Consider the following 22,366-nt stretch of genomic DNA (forward strand, 5'->3'; position numbering starts at 1 on the left):
CCAAACGTCCCCCTACTCCTTTCCCAATTCTCACATATAATATATTTTTAGGTCTAATTAGATTGAAAATTCATTCAAATTATTTTTTGATAACTGTTGAAACTTTCACTAATTAGCAAGTAAATATTGACAAATCCAACTGATTTTAAAGTCGGATAAAATTCCAACACAAATAGTGTAACTAGAAATAAGGATAAGGGTAAGGATATAGAAAGCTACTTATAAGGAAGGGGTTTGCCCTCCTTCCCTTATCCTATCAGATATCCAGAAACCCAACTACTAGGAACAGCTATTGCTGGAGAATAAAACATGATTTAGCAGCCCTCTTACATTTAAGATTCTTTTGACCATCCAACAGGATTGTCACTTCCTCAAACTGCTAAGTAATATGAGTGAATCCACCTGATCCATATGATGTCTTTCTTGTTAGTTAATTTTCAGCAAATGTTGGAAGGCACATTCTACTCCCGTCAGACCAAAGATTTTTCTTGGTGATTTCATCTGTGCCTGACCAGATAAAGCTTCTACTGTTAGTTTTTATTGACTTCATCATCTTTGCCGAGATAATGAACATTTGTATCCAATAGGATTAGATTTCAAATGACTCGTAGTTCACCACAATTAATTTAAAACAGAGAGATGGCTCTGTCACATTAAGACATTATGACAGCTTCCAGGGTACAATATTTGAAGATTAGCAACAACTTCTTTTCACCATCATGTAGGACCTAGAATGAACTGGGAGGATAAAACAATATGTTGCAGACTTAGGAGCTTTCTGGTGACCATCAACTGCTGCAGTCTTAGAAAGGGCTGATCCTGCGAGCTAACTTTATCAAGATTTCTGGAACAAGCCGTTTTCTTGGAGGTGCCATAGCATCCTTAGCAAGAGCTTCTTTGTCGTTAGCATGTATATATGCTACTATATAGTCAAAAAGGTCATCTTTACCACCTCTTAGAGGATCCTGCAGTTCAACATCAATTAATTTGCAGCAAGAAACTGAAATTTCATCTTTTTCCTAATGATTCAGCAAAATACTACCACGATGAGTAGACTACACAAAAATGAACGAAGAGAAAACAATAAATAAGTAAGAAACATCGGATAAACTAAAAGTTAGTCACTGGTGAGGTGGCCTCTTTATAGTTTCTCCTAGGGGAAAACAAAACCAAGATCCAGCTTGAATGATATTGCTTCATTCCTTTTTTGCTGAATTTGACCACGCTTTCTATCATGAATTCAAATGCTCTGGCAGGAATAGAATTGGTCCTATTCACAGCTTTGACCTACCTACATTAGCCTCAAAATGAACACGGGAAAACTGGACAGGAAAAATAAAGTGCATACGTACTTGAAGGAATAAATCTGTGTGAGTTTTTCCGTCATACAAAATCAGTTCAGCTTGAGCTCCCACTCTGTGAAGTGTATCTACAAATGCTTTGCTGCAGAGTATGAGCAAGTTCAACATGTTATTATACAAGTTCACACTCAAACACGATAATCATTCTTTATGTAATGCATTCAAGTAAAAGTGGTGGGTCATCATTGCCCTTCAGAAGGAGGTCAGACCTTGAATCCGATGGAATGGAGCTATCTGAAGAACCGTGAAATAGGATAATGTGAGGCAGCAAATGGACAGCAGCTTTAGAGCTCCAATCCTGTACCATAATTTCAGGAGAGAATTTTTTCAATGACTCTTCCCCTTCCATTACACTGTAGATGACAAGTTAAAATCTCAACGTCACAGAAAGGTAGGTGTGGCAACTTAAGCTAACTAAGAGTGGTGGAAAAGAAGTGAGTTTCTTACTTATTTTCTTGTGTTCGTTACGTAAGCCAAAAATATCATCCTCAAAAGCATTTGCGTATAATCTATACAAATACTATGAGAGATGTGGTGGAGTTAGGTGTGTGTGGGTGGATGGGTGTAGGGTGATTGGGTGGGGGTTACGGGGTTGGGGATGAAGATGGGGTGTGTTAGAGGGTGGGGAGGATAAAATCAATGTGGAATGTCACTGTTGGAACTTCTTTTCCCTGCTTCCACTAGGGAAGTCATTTCCCTCATTTTTAAAGAACTTGTTTTCCTAGAGAAATTGTTTTCCAAAAATTTTGGCCAACTAAACGAACATGAGAAAATTGAAATTGTTTGCTCCATACTGAACACACCCTAAATTTTTGCATGTTATGTAAGACAGTGCTGTTAGCGAATATATACCTCAAGAAAACTGAGCGATATAACCCTCTATTATTGAAATGATCAACTAAGTTGGGCAAATTATACCTGTCAAATCAAACAATGGAACGCCGATTAGCAAGAAAACTAGAAAAAAAAGAAAAGAAGAAGAGCATGCCAACTAAATGAAAATATGACATAAAATGCAGACAATTCTTTGGTGAAGCATTTGCAGCTCCAAGAGAATGTTGCGGGGAAAAAGAAGGATACAACAATATGGTATAATGAAAGCAGCAAAAGTTTAGGGCAAGAAAAGAAAAAAGAAGAAAAATTAATTCCTTTTATTCAATTTTGATCATGTGGAATGCAACTCATATCCAGATCGAAAACAATAACCAATAATAACTTTGCTATGAAACTAGCCACTTACCCGCCTGATAAACCAATAATAACTTTGCTATGAAACTAGCCACTTACCCGCCTGATAAACCAAAATAAGCTTTTATCTGGGAGGTGCTCCAAGAAACAGTTTCTGCTCTAGATTCTTTAACCGCCTGCTTTACAAGAGCACAGGAAGAGATATGTGCACCAGCAGACTGACCCATGAGATAAATCCTGGAAAATCGAGACAGCATGACAGAGTTGTAAATATCAAGTCTTTGATAAGTAAAGAAAGGTTTCTTAGGAACTGTCCAGTTTTTCTATTTCATATTTTTCTGCTCTAGTTTGTATAGTGAAAACTATACTGTCCGTCTAGTCATCTGAGTCCAGAAGAAATGCTATCCAATGTTCTTCACATCCATAAATAAGAATCACCAAGTGTTATGCAATCAAATGCTGAAAATAATCTCAATCATTTCGATCCTTTTTAGTGATCTGGGCATGGTCATTCAATTCTGCTCTAAATGCAAATCAAGGGAACGATATTAAACCTATTTGGATCACCACCATAATCAGCGATGCTGCTGCAAACAAATGAGATTCCCTGAGACACATCTTCCACCATATCGCCTATTGTTCCCTGTGGAAAGTTCCTGCAACCAAAGAGTCCATTATGCATCTCGAATGTGGACATGAAAAGTTTGATCATGTGATGGCATTGCTGAACAAAGAAAGGAGGACAGGGAAAGTAGTAATTGACGCAGTGTATATCATACTACATAGTAATGTTTTGACCCCCGCCAATATCTTTTTGGAAAAAAGAAAATATTCTTTCACTGAAGTGATACTAAAGGTTAATGCAGAGCAAAAAAGAATTGTGCATTGGATAAACCTTAAAGATAAAAGTGGGGCTTGTCCCATATATCAATGAACACGAGATCAACTAAGATTGCCTTATGGAGAGTGAATGTGTTAATCAGAATTCTGTTCTATTGATTCGCTATAAAAATCATTTCTTGGTTCCCTCTTCTATCTAATGTTTCATCCAGGAGAACCAGTAATATAAAACACATTAAATGAAGCATGAAAGTGGACGACAATATGTAGTTTAAGAATTCAATCAATTACCTGTAATCAATGCATGCCACTATAATGTCATGTTCTGATAATTGCTTTCCTAACAGAGAACCCCAAGCCTTGTACCTGCATGAGTATGTGGGACTTCAACATCAATGCTATATTCAGATAAGCACATCATCCATCCAGTCCAGGATTGAACATGCCATGAATAAAGTAGAACTAATTAGGGATATATAAGTGATAACATCTATCAGAAGTACCTAAACATAACCAGTTTTGGTTTTAGCTCCAGTTATTGATCTCATGTATATCATTATGGAGATCTGCCTGTGAGGCTAATAAGTCATTGTTTGGAGGTAACTCAGTCATGCAACATGTCTGAATCTTTGTCAATGCAAAAAATCTAAGCAGAAGGGAGTTCTTGTTGTTGGTGATTGTTTGTGCAACAAGAGAGGAGAATGACCACTTTATATAAGCATCTTAGTGCTGCTATGAGCTCTAACCCTCATATTTAATCTTTCTGGAAATCACGTGGAACACGCCCTCACACAGTAAAGGAGCTCTTGAGTGCTTCTATACATATCATGAGTAATGTCAGGTTTGTAATCAGAGAAAACTCCATTAGTTCTTGATGGGGTTGAAATTTCAGTGTCAAAGACTCAAAGCAACATTATTTGATTGGATATATTTTGGCCCAGACAGGAATTTTAATGGGTAATTCTTTCATCTAAACCAAGAAAGTGGAAGTTGCAAAACTGGTGTTTACCTACCAGAGCCCCCAGGCTTTATTCCAGTTTAGGATACAATCTATACTTGGAGGCTTCCAGCACTTCACAGATTTATTCTATCTTGTGGTTGTGGATGCCATCCTAACATGCATCCACCTAACTTGCTACTGAAAACATGATTGAGATATCTTGCCAAACACACACGTTAGATTCTCGATAATTTTTTGTCTTCAGAAATCATCACTCATAGATTCTAGAGAACTGCAATATCTTGAGAAGGCAAAAGGCCGCTGGCACCTATTTATAGAATTGATAATTCTGGAATTAAACTATAATCAACTGCCTGCTTATACCAGGTTGTAGATAGTTGTAGAAGAGATCTGAGACCATTATACACAATTGACAATGTTTCACACTTCTCCTGTTCTCCATACATCAATTATAATCCAATATGGTAAGGAAAGAAACTTGACTATTTCTTGGCTTAAAACAGAGCCTCTCGATGTTGATACTTGTAATTTGATGCTATTATCACTGTTTTGAAATTAGTCGATAGGGTCCCTCAGACTATGATGCTCGGACTCTTCAAAAATGTCAACGGGTGCACGTCGGATTCTCCAAAAGTAGTGTAGTTTTGGGAATCCGACACGGGTGCGGCATCGAAAGTGAAGAGTCCACGCAACTTAGCCCTCAGGGGAACAAAATTTCCAAAGCTGATATGAATGCATCACCAGGAATAATTTCCGCTAGAGGAAATAATATAGGAAAACATTCTCTTATGTTGTTTTATGTGCAGGAGTGGCTACAGCTGTCTTAGTAAGTTAGGAATACTCTTTATCAATTTCATGAAGAGAGCAGAAACCTAATATCCTATAAACAAAGTTAATGATAGTTCATAACACCAGAGAGGTAATTAATAATACAAAAGAGACTAAATACTAGATCTCATGTTTCTTACGTACTAGAGGAACTAAAGGTTTAAAATGATAGAAAGAAGAAGTATCTATATTTCTTACTCACCCGATAATCCATGCTCCACCTGTTACAAATGCCACAACTGGCTTTGGGCTGTCTATTTTTGCTGGTAGATACAAGTCCAACCTGCAACAAAATGTCAGTTTGAGTCGACCTGAGAAAGTAGGTCTACGAGAAAAGAAGAACAAATGACATACCTATTCCTTGGCTGATCACCATAGACAACACTTCGGCGGACCAGTGGTGAAAAGAAATAATAATATGCAACTGCCACAATTGACTGATAAAATTAAATATGACCCCCTTGTGACAGTTACAGATATATATAGTTGCCAAATAAAAGAATAAAAAATGCAAATGTCTCTGTCAGAGGTGGCCCTGGGTAAATGTGACTCAGAAAATGACTACAAAGACATCCCTCTCCATGCTAACCATTCTCCAACACACCAACCCCAACCCCACCCTAATGAGAAAATATGCCACGACAAAAATATTTTGCCACATGAAATGTTACAACTACTAAACAGGGGTTTTCAAGACTGCTTTGCAGTAGCTATTTGCTTATAGTGGCAAACGGTCACAATATTATCCACAAACAAGAATGAATCATCCAATTTCCTGATTTTAGTTTTGTTGTTTGAAGAATTATATTAGAAAAGTAACTTTGCCAGACATATGAATGATATATATTAGGGAGTTCATTTATAGCTGCAATAGGCATTACGATTTATATGCAGCTTTCCAACCCTTTAAGAAGATGGACATAACACTTCTCCATAACAAAGAACGCATTAGCTGTTTTAACGATTCTGGTTCTTCTATTGGAAGAATTATATTAGAAGCAACCATTTTTGGACATATGAATGGTATACTAAAGGACATATTGCTTAGCTTCAATACGAGCGCTGTACACTAGAGAAGTTCTTTCGATATGAATGGATTGGAAAAGAGCATCTTTTTTACACTCACCTTGGAGAAAACCAGGCATAAGTAGCATTGCATATAAGGCAAGACCCAAAAATCTTGTAATCCATCGATAACCTAACCTGAATAAAGGAAGTAATAAGAAACCACATCTTGTTCACAATTCCTCAATATCTTGTTAAGTCACAACTAAATAATTTCTTTGTTCGTGAGTAGGTTTAAAGAACATGTTTTTATAAGGAAATTTTGTATGGTAAAATTATAACAACTACTACATACCCAACACAGGTGAGGTCTGGGGAGTGTAGGATGTACACAAACCTTACCCCTACCTTTGTTGCGGGGAGAGGCTATTTTTGAAAAAGCTTTGAAGCAAGGTTGTAAGAAAAAATATAACAGCAAATAGCAATTGGCAAAGCAAATGAAGCAACATAAAGTAATAAACAAACAATGAAGAATAAGAAAATACGTGGTTACTAAATACTACTACTAAGGTTAGTCCCCTCCCTCTCCAACATGACATGTGACACAACTTGGCTACCGACTAACCTTCTACCCCTAGTCCTCGACCTCCATAGCTTCCTATCTAGGATCATATAAGTTATAATTAGAAATCAAAAATCTAGAAGAAGGCTCGGGAGAAAAAACTAAGACCTGTTCAGATTAGTTGATTTCAAACTTAAACAGGACAACTCTACTACTATAATTTTATAAACTTGGGAATAGCGAGAAATTCCAAATCCAACTAATGCTCATTCGTTCATATACCGGTAATACAACGGATTCAAATCAAAGCTAATAAAAGAATTGGGTACGATAAATCAACATTTATAACATCACTAGTATTCCGGTTTCAATTTCTGCTCAACGTCATGGGATACTAATACCAGTAGCATCGATAAAACCTAGGCAAATGAATCCTCTGTATCCATTTGTGCGTAGCAATAGTATAATTTATTTTAAAGTTGATAACAGTAAAAAAAAATAATCCCAAATCAGAGGAGTTAAAAAGGAGGGTACCCGAGATAGCTAAGAAGCTTGAAAGTTAAGCGAGTAATCAAATAGGTCTCAGCAGCAGCGTGTCCAATTTCACGGCTAAGGGATCCTCGACGATTGATGAGTGGAGGGGTGGACTTAGTCTTATTCAATGGTAGTTTTCTTCTCCTCCTCTGATAATTAACTGCAATTGAAGGAAAAGTTGGCAAAGTAGAAGTCCTACCTAATAACTGACCTTGATTCTCCATCCCCATATCTGCGCCGAATTAGGCATGCAAAATTCCGATAACAAAGGGGAGATCTCAGATTTCAGTCAAAAGTTGAGAAGATGTTTCTAGGTGAGCCGGAGATGAGGAACTTTGGCGGGATGAATAAATTTTCTTTTGTAGAAAATTCAATTAACACTTAATAGTTAATTCTCTCTCGGTAACGGTTCTATGAGTACAGAACTGCTTTTGTATTTATTTACTAGTATAAATAAAAAACCGTCGTTCAAGAGTATTTATCACTCCACCACACATTTTTATCGGTCAAACAAACTAAATTACTCATATTATTATTCACTTTGTTGGTTATATTAAAAATATATGTTCATCTTTATTTGATGAACATGAAACATTAAAAGATAATTTAACATATTATTCGTATTTAGTGAGTGTTTGAATTGACTTATTTTACATAATTTTTGATTGTTTGAAGAGTCTTTCAAAAACACAAAAAGTGCTCAAAAATCAAAAGTTGAGGATATGATTTTTAACTTATAAGTCACTTAAAAATTTCAATTTACGTGTGTTTGGTAGGAAGAAAAATGTTTTTTTATTAAAATAAGTAGGTTTTTTTTTGTGTTCGATAAATAAGTACTTAACAAATATTATTTGTATATAATCTAAACAAATACTATGTGCAGTTGGAGTGGGGACTATGAGGGTGGATGAAGATAAAGCGTGTTGAAGAATTGGATGACGCAATCAATATAGAATAACACTTGTAAAACTTATTTTTTTGTATTTTTATTATGGGAGTAATTTTTCTCATTTTAAGAAATTTATTTTATTTAAAAAATATTTTTTAATTTTTTTTTGATCAATCAAACAAGACAAAATTAGACAACATAAGAAATATTTTCGTCCATACCGAGCACAATCCTAAAAAAAAGGGCAGCCCGGTGCACTAAAGCTTTAAGTATTTAATTGGGAGCACAATCCTAATACATACTTATTTTTTAAAACTTTAAGTATTTAATTGGGAGTATTATTTGATTAATACATTTTTTATTAATTTTTTAATATTTATCTATATATGTGTCTCTTAATTCTAGAATAATTAATATTAAGAATAAAATTAAAAAATATGATTAATTTTTTTTGATTATTTAAATTAACAACTATTTTTAATATAGATAATAACTAATATAGAACGGAGAGAGTAACATTTTAAGGTATTCAAATAAAATTTCAAATGAGAAGGAATTATATACTCAAGATTGTGTTAAAGGAGAAAGAAATTGACACCCAAAAGCTGGTAGAGCCCACAAGTACTCAAGAAGATGGGAAATTAGAAAAGAAAATGGGGCCACGTGTATAAGAAGTCTCAAAAGTACCGCGGGAAAAGAGGTAAAAAGCAACACAAGTGTTGATTTTTATGTCCAATAAAATGAAACTTTTTAAGTATGAAGCAGTGAGGTACCATCTTCTTAATGAACAAAAAATATGAAATATCAGAAAAGCCCCCGACTGAAAGCAGGCTTGTCGACCATGACCTGCTTCCCTAGTCTCTTCTACATATTACTAGATATAGGAGCACAGGCCTAAGCTTTGAGTATTGCCCAACAAATTGTTTATGAATGACCGAAGAATATGAACTTTCTACTTATGATCGATCTTATTTTTTATGTTTTAATTTATGTGATATAGATGAAATTTAGAAAATTAATAAAAAGAATTAATTATTTTTTTCAAATATTTTAAGTTGTCAACTTTTTTTTATGATTTTTAAATATTTTTAGTTGTTAATTATTGTGATTTAGAATATATTTTACGTAATTTTTAAATAATATATGTTCTTTTATCTGTTCTTATTTATGTGGCACCGTAACGAGTCAACCATAGTTTTTGTATGTTTTTAAAAATATTTTAAGTTGTTAATTATTATAATTATAGAAATTTTAGTGTAATCTTCAAATATATAATGTATTTGGAAATTTGAAGAGTTGTCTGTCTGTAGTATCTTATTAGATAGTAAAATATTTTATATTCTTAATTATTGTGATTTATAATACTTTTAAAGTAATTTTTAAATATATAATAAAAAAATTAAATTATTAATTATTATAATTTATAATACTATTAACATAATTAATAAATATATTGCGAATTAAAAAAAAAGATAAATAAATTAAAATAAGAAAAAAATATTTTTTGGAATGGGCCCATTTGGAAGCACACAACTCGAGTAGGCACGTTCACCATGAGCGGTGTGCTTCAAGCCTCTTCTATAATTTTCAGGAATCGGAAGAAACACCCAAAAGTTATTTTCAACTTTTTCAGTTCAAAGACTCACACAAAATATAAAAATAACTCTAATTTGTAATTATGATCAAATAAAACTTCAATTTTCAAATATCATTTTTTACTTTAAAAATAAAAAATTATTTCTTTCAAATATTCACTATTTTCAGATCTAATATATTTTATTAATAAGATATTAGGAATGCAATTATTAACATTTTTAATAAATAATTTGGCATAAAATCAACAAAGTGAGGCGGAAAGAAGTTGAGAAATGGAATTGTAATTCAAAAGTGCGGTCCAAAACACAAAATAAATAAAAATCAATATAAAGAAAACTAAAACGTGAAAAGAAGGGGGAAAAAATGGCTCCACATGCATTGGAATGAGGTCTACTTTTCGGCCGTAGCAAATGGTAAAAAGGAAAATTCAAGCTGGCTTTTATGTCAACATATGAAAAAGTACAATTTTGAAATAGTGAAGTATAATTTGTCCAAGCATAGTAATAATAATATATACCAAAACTACACTTGGTTGAAGCATACATGTCGATAAGAAATCCAACGAACATTCAAGTTTGGACTCAATTTGTTTGGGATAAAGCCAATGTATTTGCTTCAAGCTGCTTCTATATAGTAGTAATTATATTAGATATTGAACTTTGTGTCAGGATGGTCTAATATAAATTATCTCTTTTATTTGAATTTATATAACACAAATAGAATTTTGAAAGTTAATTAAATATTTTTTTAATCATCATTTTTAAAACTAATTAAATTATTAATTATTATAATTAATAATATTTTTGATGTAATTTATCGATATATAAATTATTCAAAATGTCTTTGCTTTCTCTATTCCAATTTACGTGGCACATATAAAATTTTGAAAGTTAATCAAATTTTTAATTGACTATAATTTTTTTTATATGTCACGAGTTCAATATATGTTACTTTTCCTTTATTTCAATTTATGTGACACAAATAGAATTTCGAGAGTCAATAAAAAATTTCTTTGATCATAATTTGTTTATTTTTTTCATTATTATAAGTCGTTAATTATTATAATTTATAGTTTTTTAAATGCACTTTGCAATTATACAAATTATTAAAAATATTTTTACTTTTTTTGTCTCAATTTTTATAGTACGAATAAAATACGAAGAGTTATGTCAACTTTTTATTTGACCATAATTTTTTTATATAATTTTTAAAAATATTTCAAGAATCATATTGAGTGTGCATAATTCAATCCCAGCTGTAACGACTTGGAGTTGATGCATAAAATATAGTTGCTTCTTGTTGTTATTATACGTGGTTCAAGCAAAAACAAAACTATGTTAGGTCTCATCAGAAATTTATAACGATTTGTCCAAATACTACATCTGTCCGAGGTGACGATGATGAAATATTTTATATGGAAAAAGCAAAATTCATATCCAAAAAGAAAAAGCTGCAAGTAATGCCTTGTCACATCAAGTAATAATTAGTAGTGCTCAGCTCCAGATATCTTTCAATAGTGCTTCCACGTAGATAGCAAAAAATATTTAAAGGCTAGATTCATTATTTTTTATTAGTTACTTTTTCATTAATTAAATGATACTATTATTTTACAAAAAATAACAAAACGAAGAAGAACATTTTCTCCCATAAGTCTCGCCTCCACTATATTTTATTACATTACAGTTTAAACTTCTACAAAGAATCTTCCTATAAACATCAATCGAGATATTTGAAATACAAAGCAAATTAGCTCATTTTCATCAAGAAAAATAAATTGGAGTTACACATTAAGCTTCTAAGTATGTGTAAACATTAGAAAACACGAGTAATGTGGAAAGAAAGAATAATTTACAGAAAAAATCCTTATTAGACTTATTTTATCAGGATTTAAGACTTTAAAATTATGATTATTTTCATTTTAACATATTAATTTGCAATATTTATTTTATGAGATTTTTTTTTGTTAAATATTTTATTATCATCATTCATTTCATATTTTATCTTATTTTCTTAAGAAACACCTTAAATAGTTATATTTTGACAGGACTAAGAAATATTTAGAGTATAAATTAATTCTATATTAATATGAATAATTTACCGAAAAAATTTAAAAATCCGAGAAATTCAAAAAAAAAGAAGAAAAATTCTAGGTTGAAAAATCCAAATTTAATTAATTTGATTTTATCTATAAATTTAAAAATTCGACACAAATAATTTGATTTATGTCCTTGAATGTTTTTCTTAATATGTGAGCATTACCTCACAAATTCACTTAATATAAAATGGAGATAGTATTTTTTTTATTTTTGATAAATTTTTAATTATGTTATCAATATTTTAGTGGGTCCTTTATTTGGCAACCTTTTGTTGAGATAACACAATGCTATCAACTGAAAAGCATCGTAAAATACCTTTAAAACATAGACATTAAAATTTTAAAAAATACTCTTGATATAAAGTAAGCAAATCGATGAAGAAATGTCTGCTTCTGGCATCTTATTAATATTGATGGTTGATTGACGATGATTAATATTGTGGTCTCGTGGAGGAGCTGTTTTGTGGTTGCAAAGGTTGGTTGGTTTATAAGCTATTCTTTTTTTTTGTTTTTGTTTTGGGATATGTTTGTCCTGGTTGAGATTTACGTGGTTGTCAATGTTTATTAATCTCTTCATTCCACCCAACAACAACGTCACATTGAAGAATAAAAATTAATTTTGATCACCGTCACTTTCTACCTAGTACGTACGTAACACAAACTTTGTTTGAAAATTTGTTAAAACTCAATCTTTGGAAGTTTTCTCATAAGAGGTTGATGCAAACGTCTTATCCTCCAATGATGTCCAGAAACGTCCATGCCCATAATCATATCCACAAAAAACAATTGTGTGACGCTCGATAAGTATCAGATCACACAATATACAAAGCAGAGGTGTTCAATGTTCATCATTCAATTTGGATAAGTTTGATTAAAATTAAAACTAAATCAATTTAGTCAGTTTTTAAAATTTTAAAATCAAACCAAATTTGATTCAGTTTTTCAATTTAGATTGAGAATAATAAAATAATGCATACATGAGATAACTATTACCTTATTCAAATGAGCATTAGAAACCCACACTAAAGAGAAGTTCTGTTGGGTCTAGTAAGAATAAATGAGAAATATAGCGAATATGAAGTGTCCTTTATTGAAAAACATTTTTTCATTATTGATAGTGAAAATAAAAGTTCAAGTGTTTAAATAACGAAATATATCTATTTATTGTTAAAAGGGTTGGAAAGAGGGACCCCTCGCGCCGTTGCTCGCTCGCTCATTCTCTCAACTTTGGAAAATTATTGATCAGAGAAATTTTATTTAATTAATTATTTAATTAGTCAATCCAAATGACAGTTTCAAATTGAATTCACGCGACCTGGTTCAGTTTCTTTTTCGGATTTATTTAAATTTCTCTTCGTTTTAATCATTGTTCTTAAAGGTTGCAAACTTTTAGAACAACCATTGTTAGTGATTGTTCTGGAAGGTTGCAAATTTTCAAAAATAGTACTTTATGGCTAAAAATACCTATAATTCCTCATACTTTTCACTATTTTAGTGTACTTTGCTCCCGTGTAGTGCTTCGTTGACATCATTTTTTTGGTACCCATACATTGGTGAATAAAATTATTCTATCATGAGAGGATATATTTTATTAACCTTGAATACTTGAGAGAAATAATTTTTTTAAGAACACACTATTCATTCAGCGGACTCGATTTTCTTCTTGTCAATATTATTTATGTTTTTTTTATTGATTTTAATTTCTGATTTTGAAAACATACTTTAAACTTTGTTGTTTATTATTTTTGCAAAATTATTATTTTTAGTATTTTACTAATACCGATTGAATAACAAAGTCCACAACAAAGTGTGTCAATTTCTACTTTATACTACTATAGATTGAATAACCAAGTCCGCAACAAAGGTCTTGATATATCTATCAATTTTGTCATTTAGAACTGATATACCTATGTTATGAAAGTGACTCATATATATCTCTACTATTACACAAATAGCTCACATATACCCTCACTGTTACAAAAGTTGCTCACATATACCTTCACCGTTACAAAAATTGCTCACATATACCCTTTTCATCTTAAAGAAGTGAAACATTAATTCTTTGATTTTTAATTTTTAAAAAAATTAATGTATGGGGTATATATTTTTTTGTTTGAAAAAGTAAAAAATAATTAAAAAATATATATACCCATAGATGTGATTTTTTTAGCAAAGTTCAGGGGTATATATAATCTTTTTCACGCATGAATTATTTTTTGACTTCTTTGATTATCATTATTTGAGTTTCTAATTCTTATTTTATTTTTATTTTTTAATTATTTGGTGTAAATATAAGAGAAATAAAAAAAATTGTGAATGGAAAAAAATAAGAAAAAAATTTAAAACTATTTTTTGTAGCTACATTGTAATTTAAAACTAATTTTTTGCTGCTATATTGTAATTTAGTTTTTGTATATACATATATATATAAATTGGGGCATGTATAATAAATTCTACAATAAAAGTAATGAGAAAAAATAAATTTGGCCATCAAAATAATAAATTCAAATTGGCCGTTGACTCAAAAAAAATCAAAAAATATAAATTATGTGTGAGAAGGATCAAATATACCCCTATATGTATTATTTTTTATAATAAAAACTTTTAAAAATTAATTTAAAATTAATTTTTTCACTTCTACTAAAAGAAAATGGTATATGTGAGCCATTTGTGTAACAGTAAGAATATATATGAGCCAATTAATAAAGAGGGTATATCAACTTTAAATGACAAAGTTAAGGGTATATCAAACCCTTTTCCTACTAATAATAAGAGATACACAACACGTCTATCAAAAACTCAAGGAGTAATAATAGATCGGTCTATAATGAAATTGCAACCGTACTTTGTGGCTCCCAATTACACACAGTACCAAGTCGCTTCTTTTAATTATTTGCGACCATCTAAGTGTCACACCCCAAGAGTGTACCCTAGGCGTGATCGGCACTCGGAGATCATCGTTGGTCCCAAGCGAACCACTTGATCTGATCACTCATTCAATTTAGAAACATCATCATTAATAAATAAACAAAATTAAAAATACTCAAAGTATAATGTAACTCAACGTCATAAACTCAATAGTAAAATTATGATTTAAAAACAGACTCTAAAAGAATCCTTCTACTCAACTCTATTCTGTCTGTAAAGCCTCTAACAGACTCATAAAAAGGTGCCAAGACAAGTCTAGGGCTACTTCAAAGAACTAATAAATAATAAAGGAATGATCGGAAAGAAAGGAGCTCCCCCGAATGCAAAGAGGTCTCACCAAAACTGGAGAAGTAGATCCTTAATGATACGTTTGTTGATGATCTTTAATACTTGTGTCTGCATCATAAAACGATATAGGCCAAATGGCGTCAGTACATGGAATGTACGAGTATATAAAATAGCTGAAAAGGAACACAATCAACAATACTCAACCTCATGCAACTCAACTCAAGGGACTCACTCTGAAATGACTCAGCTTAATAAAACATGAACTAAAATAGTACAATCCTTTAAATGATATGCAATTAGAGATGCAACTCAATGTATAAAAATATAATATTTTACTCTTGGAGTTTCTCTAACCGACAATCATCACTTTTATGAGCTAGTGATGATGTAGTACTTAAGAACTGCCGTTGCCGCAACTGTCCAATACCTTGCCAGGGTAAAGGAAGTTCAAACTCATTGGATCCAAAATTTCTCAAAGTCCATCATTTGGGGACTAGTTGGGAGTCTCCCGAATTAACGGTTACGGTCCTATCCTATGCTATTACGTAGTTTATGGGCTCATTCCATATCAGTGCTCAATACTACTCTCAAAATTTTATATTATGCTCATATACGTCAAGTAAGAAAATACTCAAAATAAATTATTTAGTCTCCTTTTAACTTAGCTCAAAACTCAACTCATCTCAACTCAAAAAATGCATTTAAAATAAAAATATTATTTAACTTCTTAACTCAATCTTAAAATAGATGGTTTAATGTAATAATGATCAACTTATCTATACTCAAAATAATTATGCTCAAAATAATAATTAAGAGACTTCTCAAACTCAACTCATGCTCAAATGTTTTCTCAATCAAAGATGAAAATATTCATTCTTTAAACTCAAAATTGTGCATAAAATAATTAATGCAAAAACGTTCACAAATCATTCTTTAAAAACTTCATCAATGCCCAAAAGTACAAAATAAAATCTCTCTTAGCGTTCATGTGAATGTAAACATGAATCAATACTCTCAACAAGACTAAACTCAAGAAACTCAATAAGAAATATTGTAGTATATACAAGAACACAATAAAATTTATATACAAAACTCAATTGGGATTATAGATGATTCAAGAACCTAGGGCTAAAACTCAACTCAACTCTTTGACAATATAATTTAGATGTAGGGCGCGTGGATGAACTCAATCCAACGCTATGATTAGCCTTACATACCTGAAACGAAAATTATCCACTAAAAATTGAAGACGTCCCTTGAAATTCAAGAACCCTAGCTCTTCTCATAGCTCTAAAAAATTTCTAAGGGTGAATGAGAAGAAAACCCCTTTGGATATTGATAAAAGGGTTAAATTTAATCCCAAAACAGCCTTTGTTAAGTTTGGGAAAGGTGGAGAAAAGACTAGAATGCCCTTTGTCACGACCCAACTCCGTAGGCCGTGGCTGGTGCCCGAGTTGGGCACCCATACGTACCCTTAAACCCACTTAGCGTGTTAGTAGAATAAATAAAAGTAGAAATCAAAAAGGGGTCGCTAGAGAGCGCATGAGAATAGATATAGCACAAGAGGGCCGTTAAGGCCATCACAGAACACAAAGCCCAAAACATATATACATAACCCACATCACAAGTCTACAAACCTCTACCGAATGATAGTCTAGTCATATGATGGGACAGGGCCCCATCGTACCCTTAACCAACATGTACAAATGTACAACAAAAAAGTTAGTACCAAAATAGGGCTCTGGACAAAGGAGCACTGCCAACCAATATGGTGGACGTCCTAAGCGAACGGATCAGCGAATCGAGCGTCTGTACCTGCGGGCATATAATGCTGCCCAAGAAGAAAAGGGTCAGTACGGATAATGTACCGAGTATGTAAAGCATGGACTGTACTAAGTAAAGCCATTACCAGAACAGAAGGTGCAAAAATGAGCAAAATATCTAGAATATCAAAATGTTTTTCATAACCACAGATAATGTATGCAGAAAAATATATGCCATATCCGGCCCCATTATGGGACTCGGTGAACAAATCGTGGTCGTCGCCCTGTCACTGACGCCACAACACATCATACCTCCAGAGTAAGGAATATCTCCGTAACAGATCATATCATATCATATGGTCATATCAGATCATATCATATCATATGTGTACATGGCACATCATAACTCCACAAATCAAACCCATGTACAAGGCGTACCTGCCCCCTCACGTTGGGGCACGACGAATGATGCATAGAAGTACACACGATAATAAAACCTAACCCGGACTCGGTAAAAGAAGCATTGAGGCATCCACGAGTGGAGTAGTGAGAAACTAAATGCACTTTAAATCATTTTTGAGACTCGATGGAGTTAAAAGAATGAGCTATTATTCAAAAATCAAGACAAGAGTCGTATCAAGTACCTTTTGAATATCACTATGAGTTATATCCAAATAAAACTTTTGGAATCATATACACGTATCTAGGCACGATAAAATACCTTTGGAAAATCAAGAACTTGGCCATCTTAGTGGCTCTACGAATAGGAACTTCCTTGGAATCATATAAAAGTCATATACTTGTTTCATAAAAACCATGCCAAAAAGAAAGATTAACTTTATATACTTATGTCAAAACATGCCAAGACAAAGAACGGTTAGCTTTACATATTTATGCCAAATACATGCCAAAAGAAAAAACGGTTAGCTTTACATACTTATGCCAAATACATGCCAAAAGAAGGAACGGTTAGCTTTACATACTTATGCCAAAGACATGCCAAAAGAAGGAACGGTTAGCTTTACATACCTCTTACGGATTACTCTTAATACGTTCGCCTCGTCGTCTCTTGAACCTATTTAACATGAAAGTAATACTATGGTTAATGAACTTTCACTTTCCAATTCCAACTCTACAACCAAGTCTCCATAGAGGTCATTTCCTTATCCATTTCCCTCGATTAGTTCATTACTAGTTCCTAAGTAACCGAAAATCGGGTAGCATCTCCCCTATAACTTCAACATCTCCAAGATTTCAACTCAGACACCATGTTAAAAACCATACCAACAACAACAACCAGCAACATATATACAAGTAAATCACTTCAATATTACTCAATACAACTCCAAACCACTAGCTCAAAACTACGATATAAAAATAAAGTTTTTAACCTTTATTTCATAAAATCTTTAACCATACAAAATGAGAGGGTCGTGTGGATGAAACCAAAAGCACCCACAACCTTTTTAGAACACTTTACATCCCTGCAACATACCACCAAATCAGCTGCAAATGCAGCACCACAATCACAACACACTACTCGACTTCGATTTAGCTATAACGACTTCAATTTAGTTTGTTTCTAATGCCAAGCGTCCTTATGAAAATTTTCCACTTCCAACCTTATTCAAGACATTTAATATACCTCATACCATAATCATAACTCCAGTTCGAAAGGGAAAACTTTACCTTACCCGAAACTCGCCAAAACTTGCTAGAACTCGCCTCGAAATTTCCTTTAGCGCAGCTGAAACTTTGGGGCTGTTTGTTAACGTTTTGGAGCTGCTCCAAATATAAAATTATATTACCAATACCTTCATAAAATCATGGTATAACCTATATAATTAATTCACGAAACGAAATTGGAGAACTTACCTTTTTCCTCTCCGAATCTGTGGCCTTCTCTCTCTACCTCTCTAGTTTCTTCTCTTCCTTTCTCTCTTATTCTTTTTTTTTTCTAGACTTTTTCTTGGATGAAGATGAGACTTATTGGATAAAGATGAACTTAAAGTCATAAATTATATATATATAGTCCATTTTAGGAGGTAACATGTGTCAACCCCTAAGTGGTGACACGTGTCAAGCCCTTATTGGGCCAACACACCACCTCCTCCAACCATGACACTCTCCCTTGCTCTAGCTGCTGCCACATGGCACTTTCTCATGCTCCAGCTGCTTCCACATGAAACTCTCTCATGCTGCCACATGGCATTCTCTCATGCTGCCATGTGGCACCTTCTTTTCCCCCTCATGGGTTCGTAATCTCATCTTCTTTTATGAATTAATATAATCCTTGCTACGTAAGCTTAGTATGTACTCAAGTAGCTTAAGTGTGTAAGATTTCCAATTTGATAGCTTACGTAAGTAAGTTGAGTTCTACGACTTATTACTTGGCCTCCAACTCCTCTATTTTTTTTGAAATTCCAATTTTGCCCTTGGCCTTTTCCAACATTTCCACATCCAAAATTTCATAACCAACTTAGGTGAAATTCCAATTTTGGCCTTAACTTTTTTTATTATTTCCACATCCAAAATTTTCATAACCAACTTATGTATCAAACAAGATCAAAACATAGCATTATCCTTAACTTGTTACAATTATCCCAAAATGTCCAAATGTGCAAAATACGGGTTACAAAATTTTCTGTTCTATTGCAATAACATATACTTTCGTCGAGCAATCAATATCAGAGTTCCAAAGGTTGGGATTACCTGTAAATATAGAGAATAGGTACGGATACTTGTGATTCATTTCCTCTTCAGCTTCCCAGGTCACTTCTTCACGATTTTCATTTTGTCTCAACACCTTGATGGAAACTACGTCCTTAACTCACAACTTCTTATTCCACCGATCCAGGATGGTGATAAGTTGCTTCTCGTTAGTTCAGATTCGTCCATGGTCCTTTTCTTAGATTTGGCTCCAATTTCCCTGTTGCATATTACATTACGTTGCCATCTCTGCAATAATGTGCGAAGGCACTCAACTTAGCCCAAGATTTACCTTAGCATTGTCTCGCTAGTCTTCAGGTTCCGCTTTGCCCTCTTCTCTTTTATCTTACAATCGGTATTGGGGTAGACGCAATATTTTCATTTCCTGGTCCATCTTTCTTGACATATCACCTTCACACTGGAACTTGCTCGCGCTGGCGCTAGTCTGTCTTACTCCTTTCTTTTCTTCCTTTAAGTACTCCTTAGTCTTCTCATTTCCTAACGTAAGAGGTTTCCTATTCTTTCTCCTTGCTACTTATATGTCACATATCAGCGGCCAACAACTATGTTACCATATCTTAATCCTTACTCAAAAATGGTTTACTACCCTATACACGGTCCTTAGAACGCTCAGTCTTATTCTCTTGTATTTCCCCTTTTTGTATGCACCCATCCATTAGGGACTCTGCCAATAGTTCTCCGCATGGTCTCAGATATCATGGCTTCTATCTATCTATTGCTGGCCTTTAGCCCTTGCTAACTCGTGCCAGCATAGAATCTCGTTTGAAATTTAAGCGTTCCTGTCAACATGTGATTAGGGGTGCTCACGATTCGGTTTGGATCGATTTTTATTTAAAAAATACCCAAACCAATTGAGTCGGTTATTCAAATTGTCAAATCAAACCAAACCAAACTATATCGGTTTTTACTATTCGGTTTTTGTCGGTTTTTATCGGTTTTTTCGGTTTTTGTCGGTTTTTAAAACACCTTGTAGTCACTATTTGAATAAACAGAAAATAAAACATGACTCAACATATTAATCAACTTTAAATAGATGGCTCAACATAAATAGAAAATAGTAATGTCATTTTCATCATCCAACTTTAAAAAGAGTTGTATTACAATAACAAAATCATAATAGGGTCCTGTAAAACACTCCTTCACATAGCAAATTAAAACAGAATTCCTCCGAAACTTCAAGCAACAAGAATATAGTAGAAGTTGCTTCCATCATTTAAACTAATCAATGCTCAAAACATCATCAGGATATTCTGAAAGAAAAGAATTGAAATATTAACATTAAATGAATTCAGAAACTTAAACATATTCACAAAGAGTTAAAGGTATAAAATTACCTTTTTCAACTATTTCAAGTTTTTGAATTTCCTCTATAATATCTTCAATGTTGTATTCTTTGGGAGTTGACCTGAGCCATTGTTGAGTGCAAATTAAAGCTTCTACAATTTTGGGGACAAAGAACTTCGATATGAATCAAGAATTCGTCCTCCAGTGCTAAAAGCCAATTTGGAAGCAACAGTAGAAATAGGAATTGCAAGAATATCTCTCGCAATTCTAGAAACAATTGGATACCTTTTGCTTGCATCTTTCCACCAAGCCATGATATTCAAATCTTTGGTTAACTCCATATCATCTATCAAGTACCTCTCAAGATCATTCTTATTTCCAACATTATCTTCCTCTTGCAAATATTTTTCCCATTGTGATTGACATATCTCGCCACTATCACTTTCAGTCAACATATTAAATTGACCTCCCAAATTAATATCAAAAGCCTTAGAAGAAGAATCTTGATAATGTTGATACAAACGAGTTAAAGTATTCATCACTTTCTCCGATCTCAAATTTCCCACCAAACTACCATAAGCATTGGCAAAAATGAACTTCACATACCTCATCTTGTACCGGGGATCCAATACAACAGCGACAAATAATAAAATATTTATATTATCAAAATCGCCCCAATATTTATCAAACTTGACTTGCATCTTATCAGCCATATCAATCAACACCAAATCATCACCATGAGAATTTTTTTTAATAAAACCAAGAAGATTAAAAAGCTCATGGAAGAAAGAATTTGAAGTAACATACAAAGTTCCCGAAAATTTCAAAGTAATTTGATAGAAAATGTCAAGAAACTTTGTAAAACCTTTTACCTTCTTCCAATCATCCCCACTTGGATGCCCTTTGCTCCCAGTCATTTCAAGACAATGCTTTTGGTACTTGTGATCATCAACAAACATTCTTAAAAAGGCCTTTTCAAACTTAATAGCTGCACTCAACATCATATATGTTGAGTTCCACCTAGTTTCAACATCTAAACTCAAAAGATCATGACTATCTATTTTAACCTTTTCAACAAACAACTTAAATGAAGAAAATCTGGCAGGAGAGGACTTAACATACTTCACAATATTCCTGACCCGAGAAATGGACTCATTATGATCACTTAACCCTTCCTTTACAATTAAATTCAGAATGTGAGCATTACATATTACATGTAGAAAGTCATTGTTCAAGATGATACCTTTCCAGTCATCAATCCTCGCCTTCAAGTGTCTAATTGCAGCATCATTGGCAGTAGCATTATCTAGGGTCATCGTGAATGGAGTGTCAACCTCCCAATCTATCAAACAAGCCTCGATCGCCTTTGCAATTGTCTCACCCTTATGATCTGGAACTTGAAAAAAATTAATAATTTTCTTTTGCAAGTTCTAATTATCATCAATCCAATGGGCAGTTATAACCATATAGGTTAGGTTTTGAAGTGATGTACATGTATCACTAGTGATACATAT

The 22,366-nt window shown here is 33.0% G+C and overlaps 1 protein-coding gene across 1 annotated transcript; it reads right to left on the minus strand.

The window, feature by feature from the left end:
• Positions 1-178: 178 nt before the first annotated feature.
• LOC129874475 (probable isoprenylcysteine alpha-carbonyl methylesterase ICMEL2) lies at positions 179-7,671 on the minus strand. The gene is made up of 11 exons (XM_055949762.1): positions 7,280-7,671; positions 6,305-6,381; positions 5,533-5,602; positions 5,381-5,461; positions 3,681-3,755; positions 3,104-3,205; positions 2,649-2,786; positions 2,214-2,279; positions 1,571-1,714; positions 1,353-1,443; positions 179-965 (listed from the first exon to the last, which is right to left on the minus strand). Exons 1-11 carry the CDS (start codon positions 7,507-7,509, stop codon positions 804-806), a joined length of 1,236 nt encoding a protein of 411 aa, XP_055805737.1. The 5' UTR covers positions 7,510-7,671; the 3' UTR covers positions 179-803.
• Positions 7,672-22,366: the final 14,695 nt, after the last annotated feature.

The sequence above is a fragment of the Solanum dulcamara genome, chromosome 11 (assembly GCF_947179165.1).
Source record: "Solanum dulcamara chromosome 11, daSolDulc1.2, whole genome shotgun sequence".
NCBI lineage: Eukaryota > Viridiplantae > Streptophyta > Magnoliopsida > Solanales > Solanaceae > Solanum > Solanum dulcamara.

Excerpts from the sequence above, each read along its gene's own strand:
- LOC129874475 (XM_055949762.1), bottom strand. The coding sequence starts at position 7,509 with ATGGGGATGGAGAATCAAGGTCAGTTATTAGGTAGGACTTCTACTTTG. Across the intron at positions 3,206-3,680 it reads GTGGCATGCATTGATTACAG|GAACTTTCCACAGGGAACAA; the intron begins GTAATTGATTGA and ends CTTTGGTTGCAG. Across the intron at positions 1,715-2,213 it reads TATCGCTCAGTTTTCTTGAG|TGTAATGGAAGGGGAAGAGT; the intron begins GTATATATTCGC and ends TGTCATCTACAG.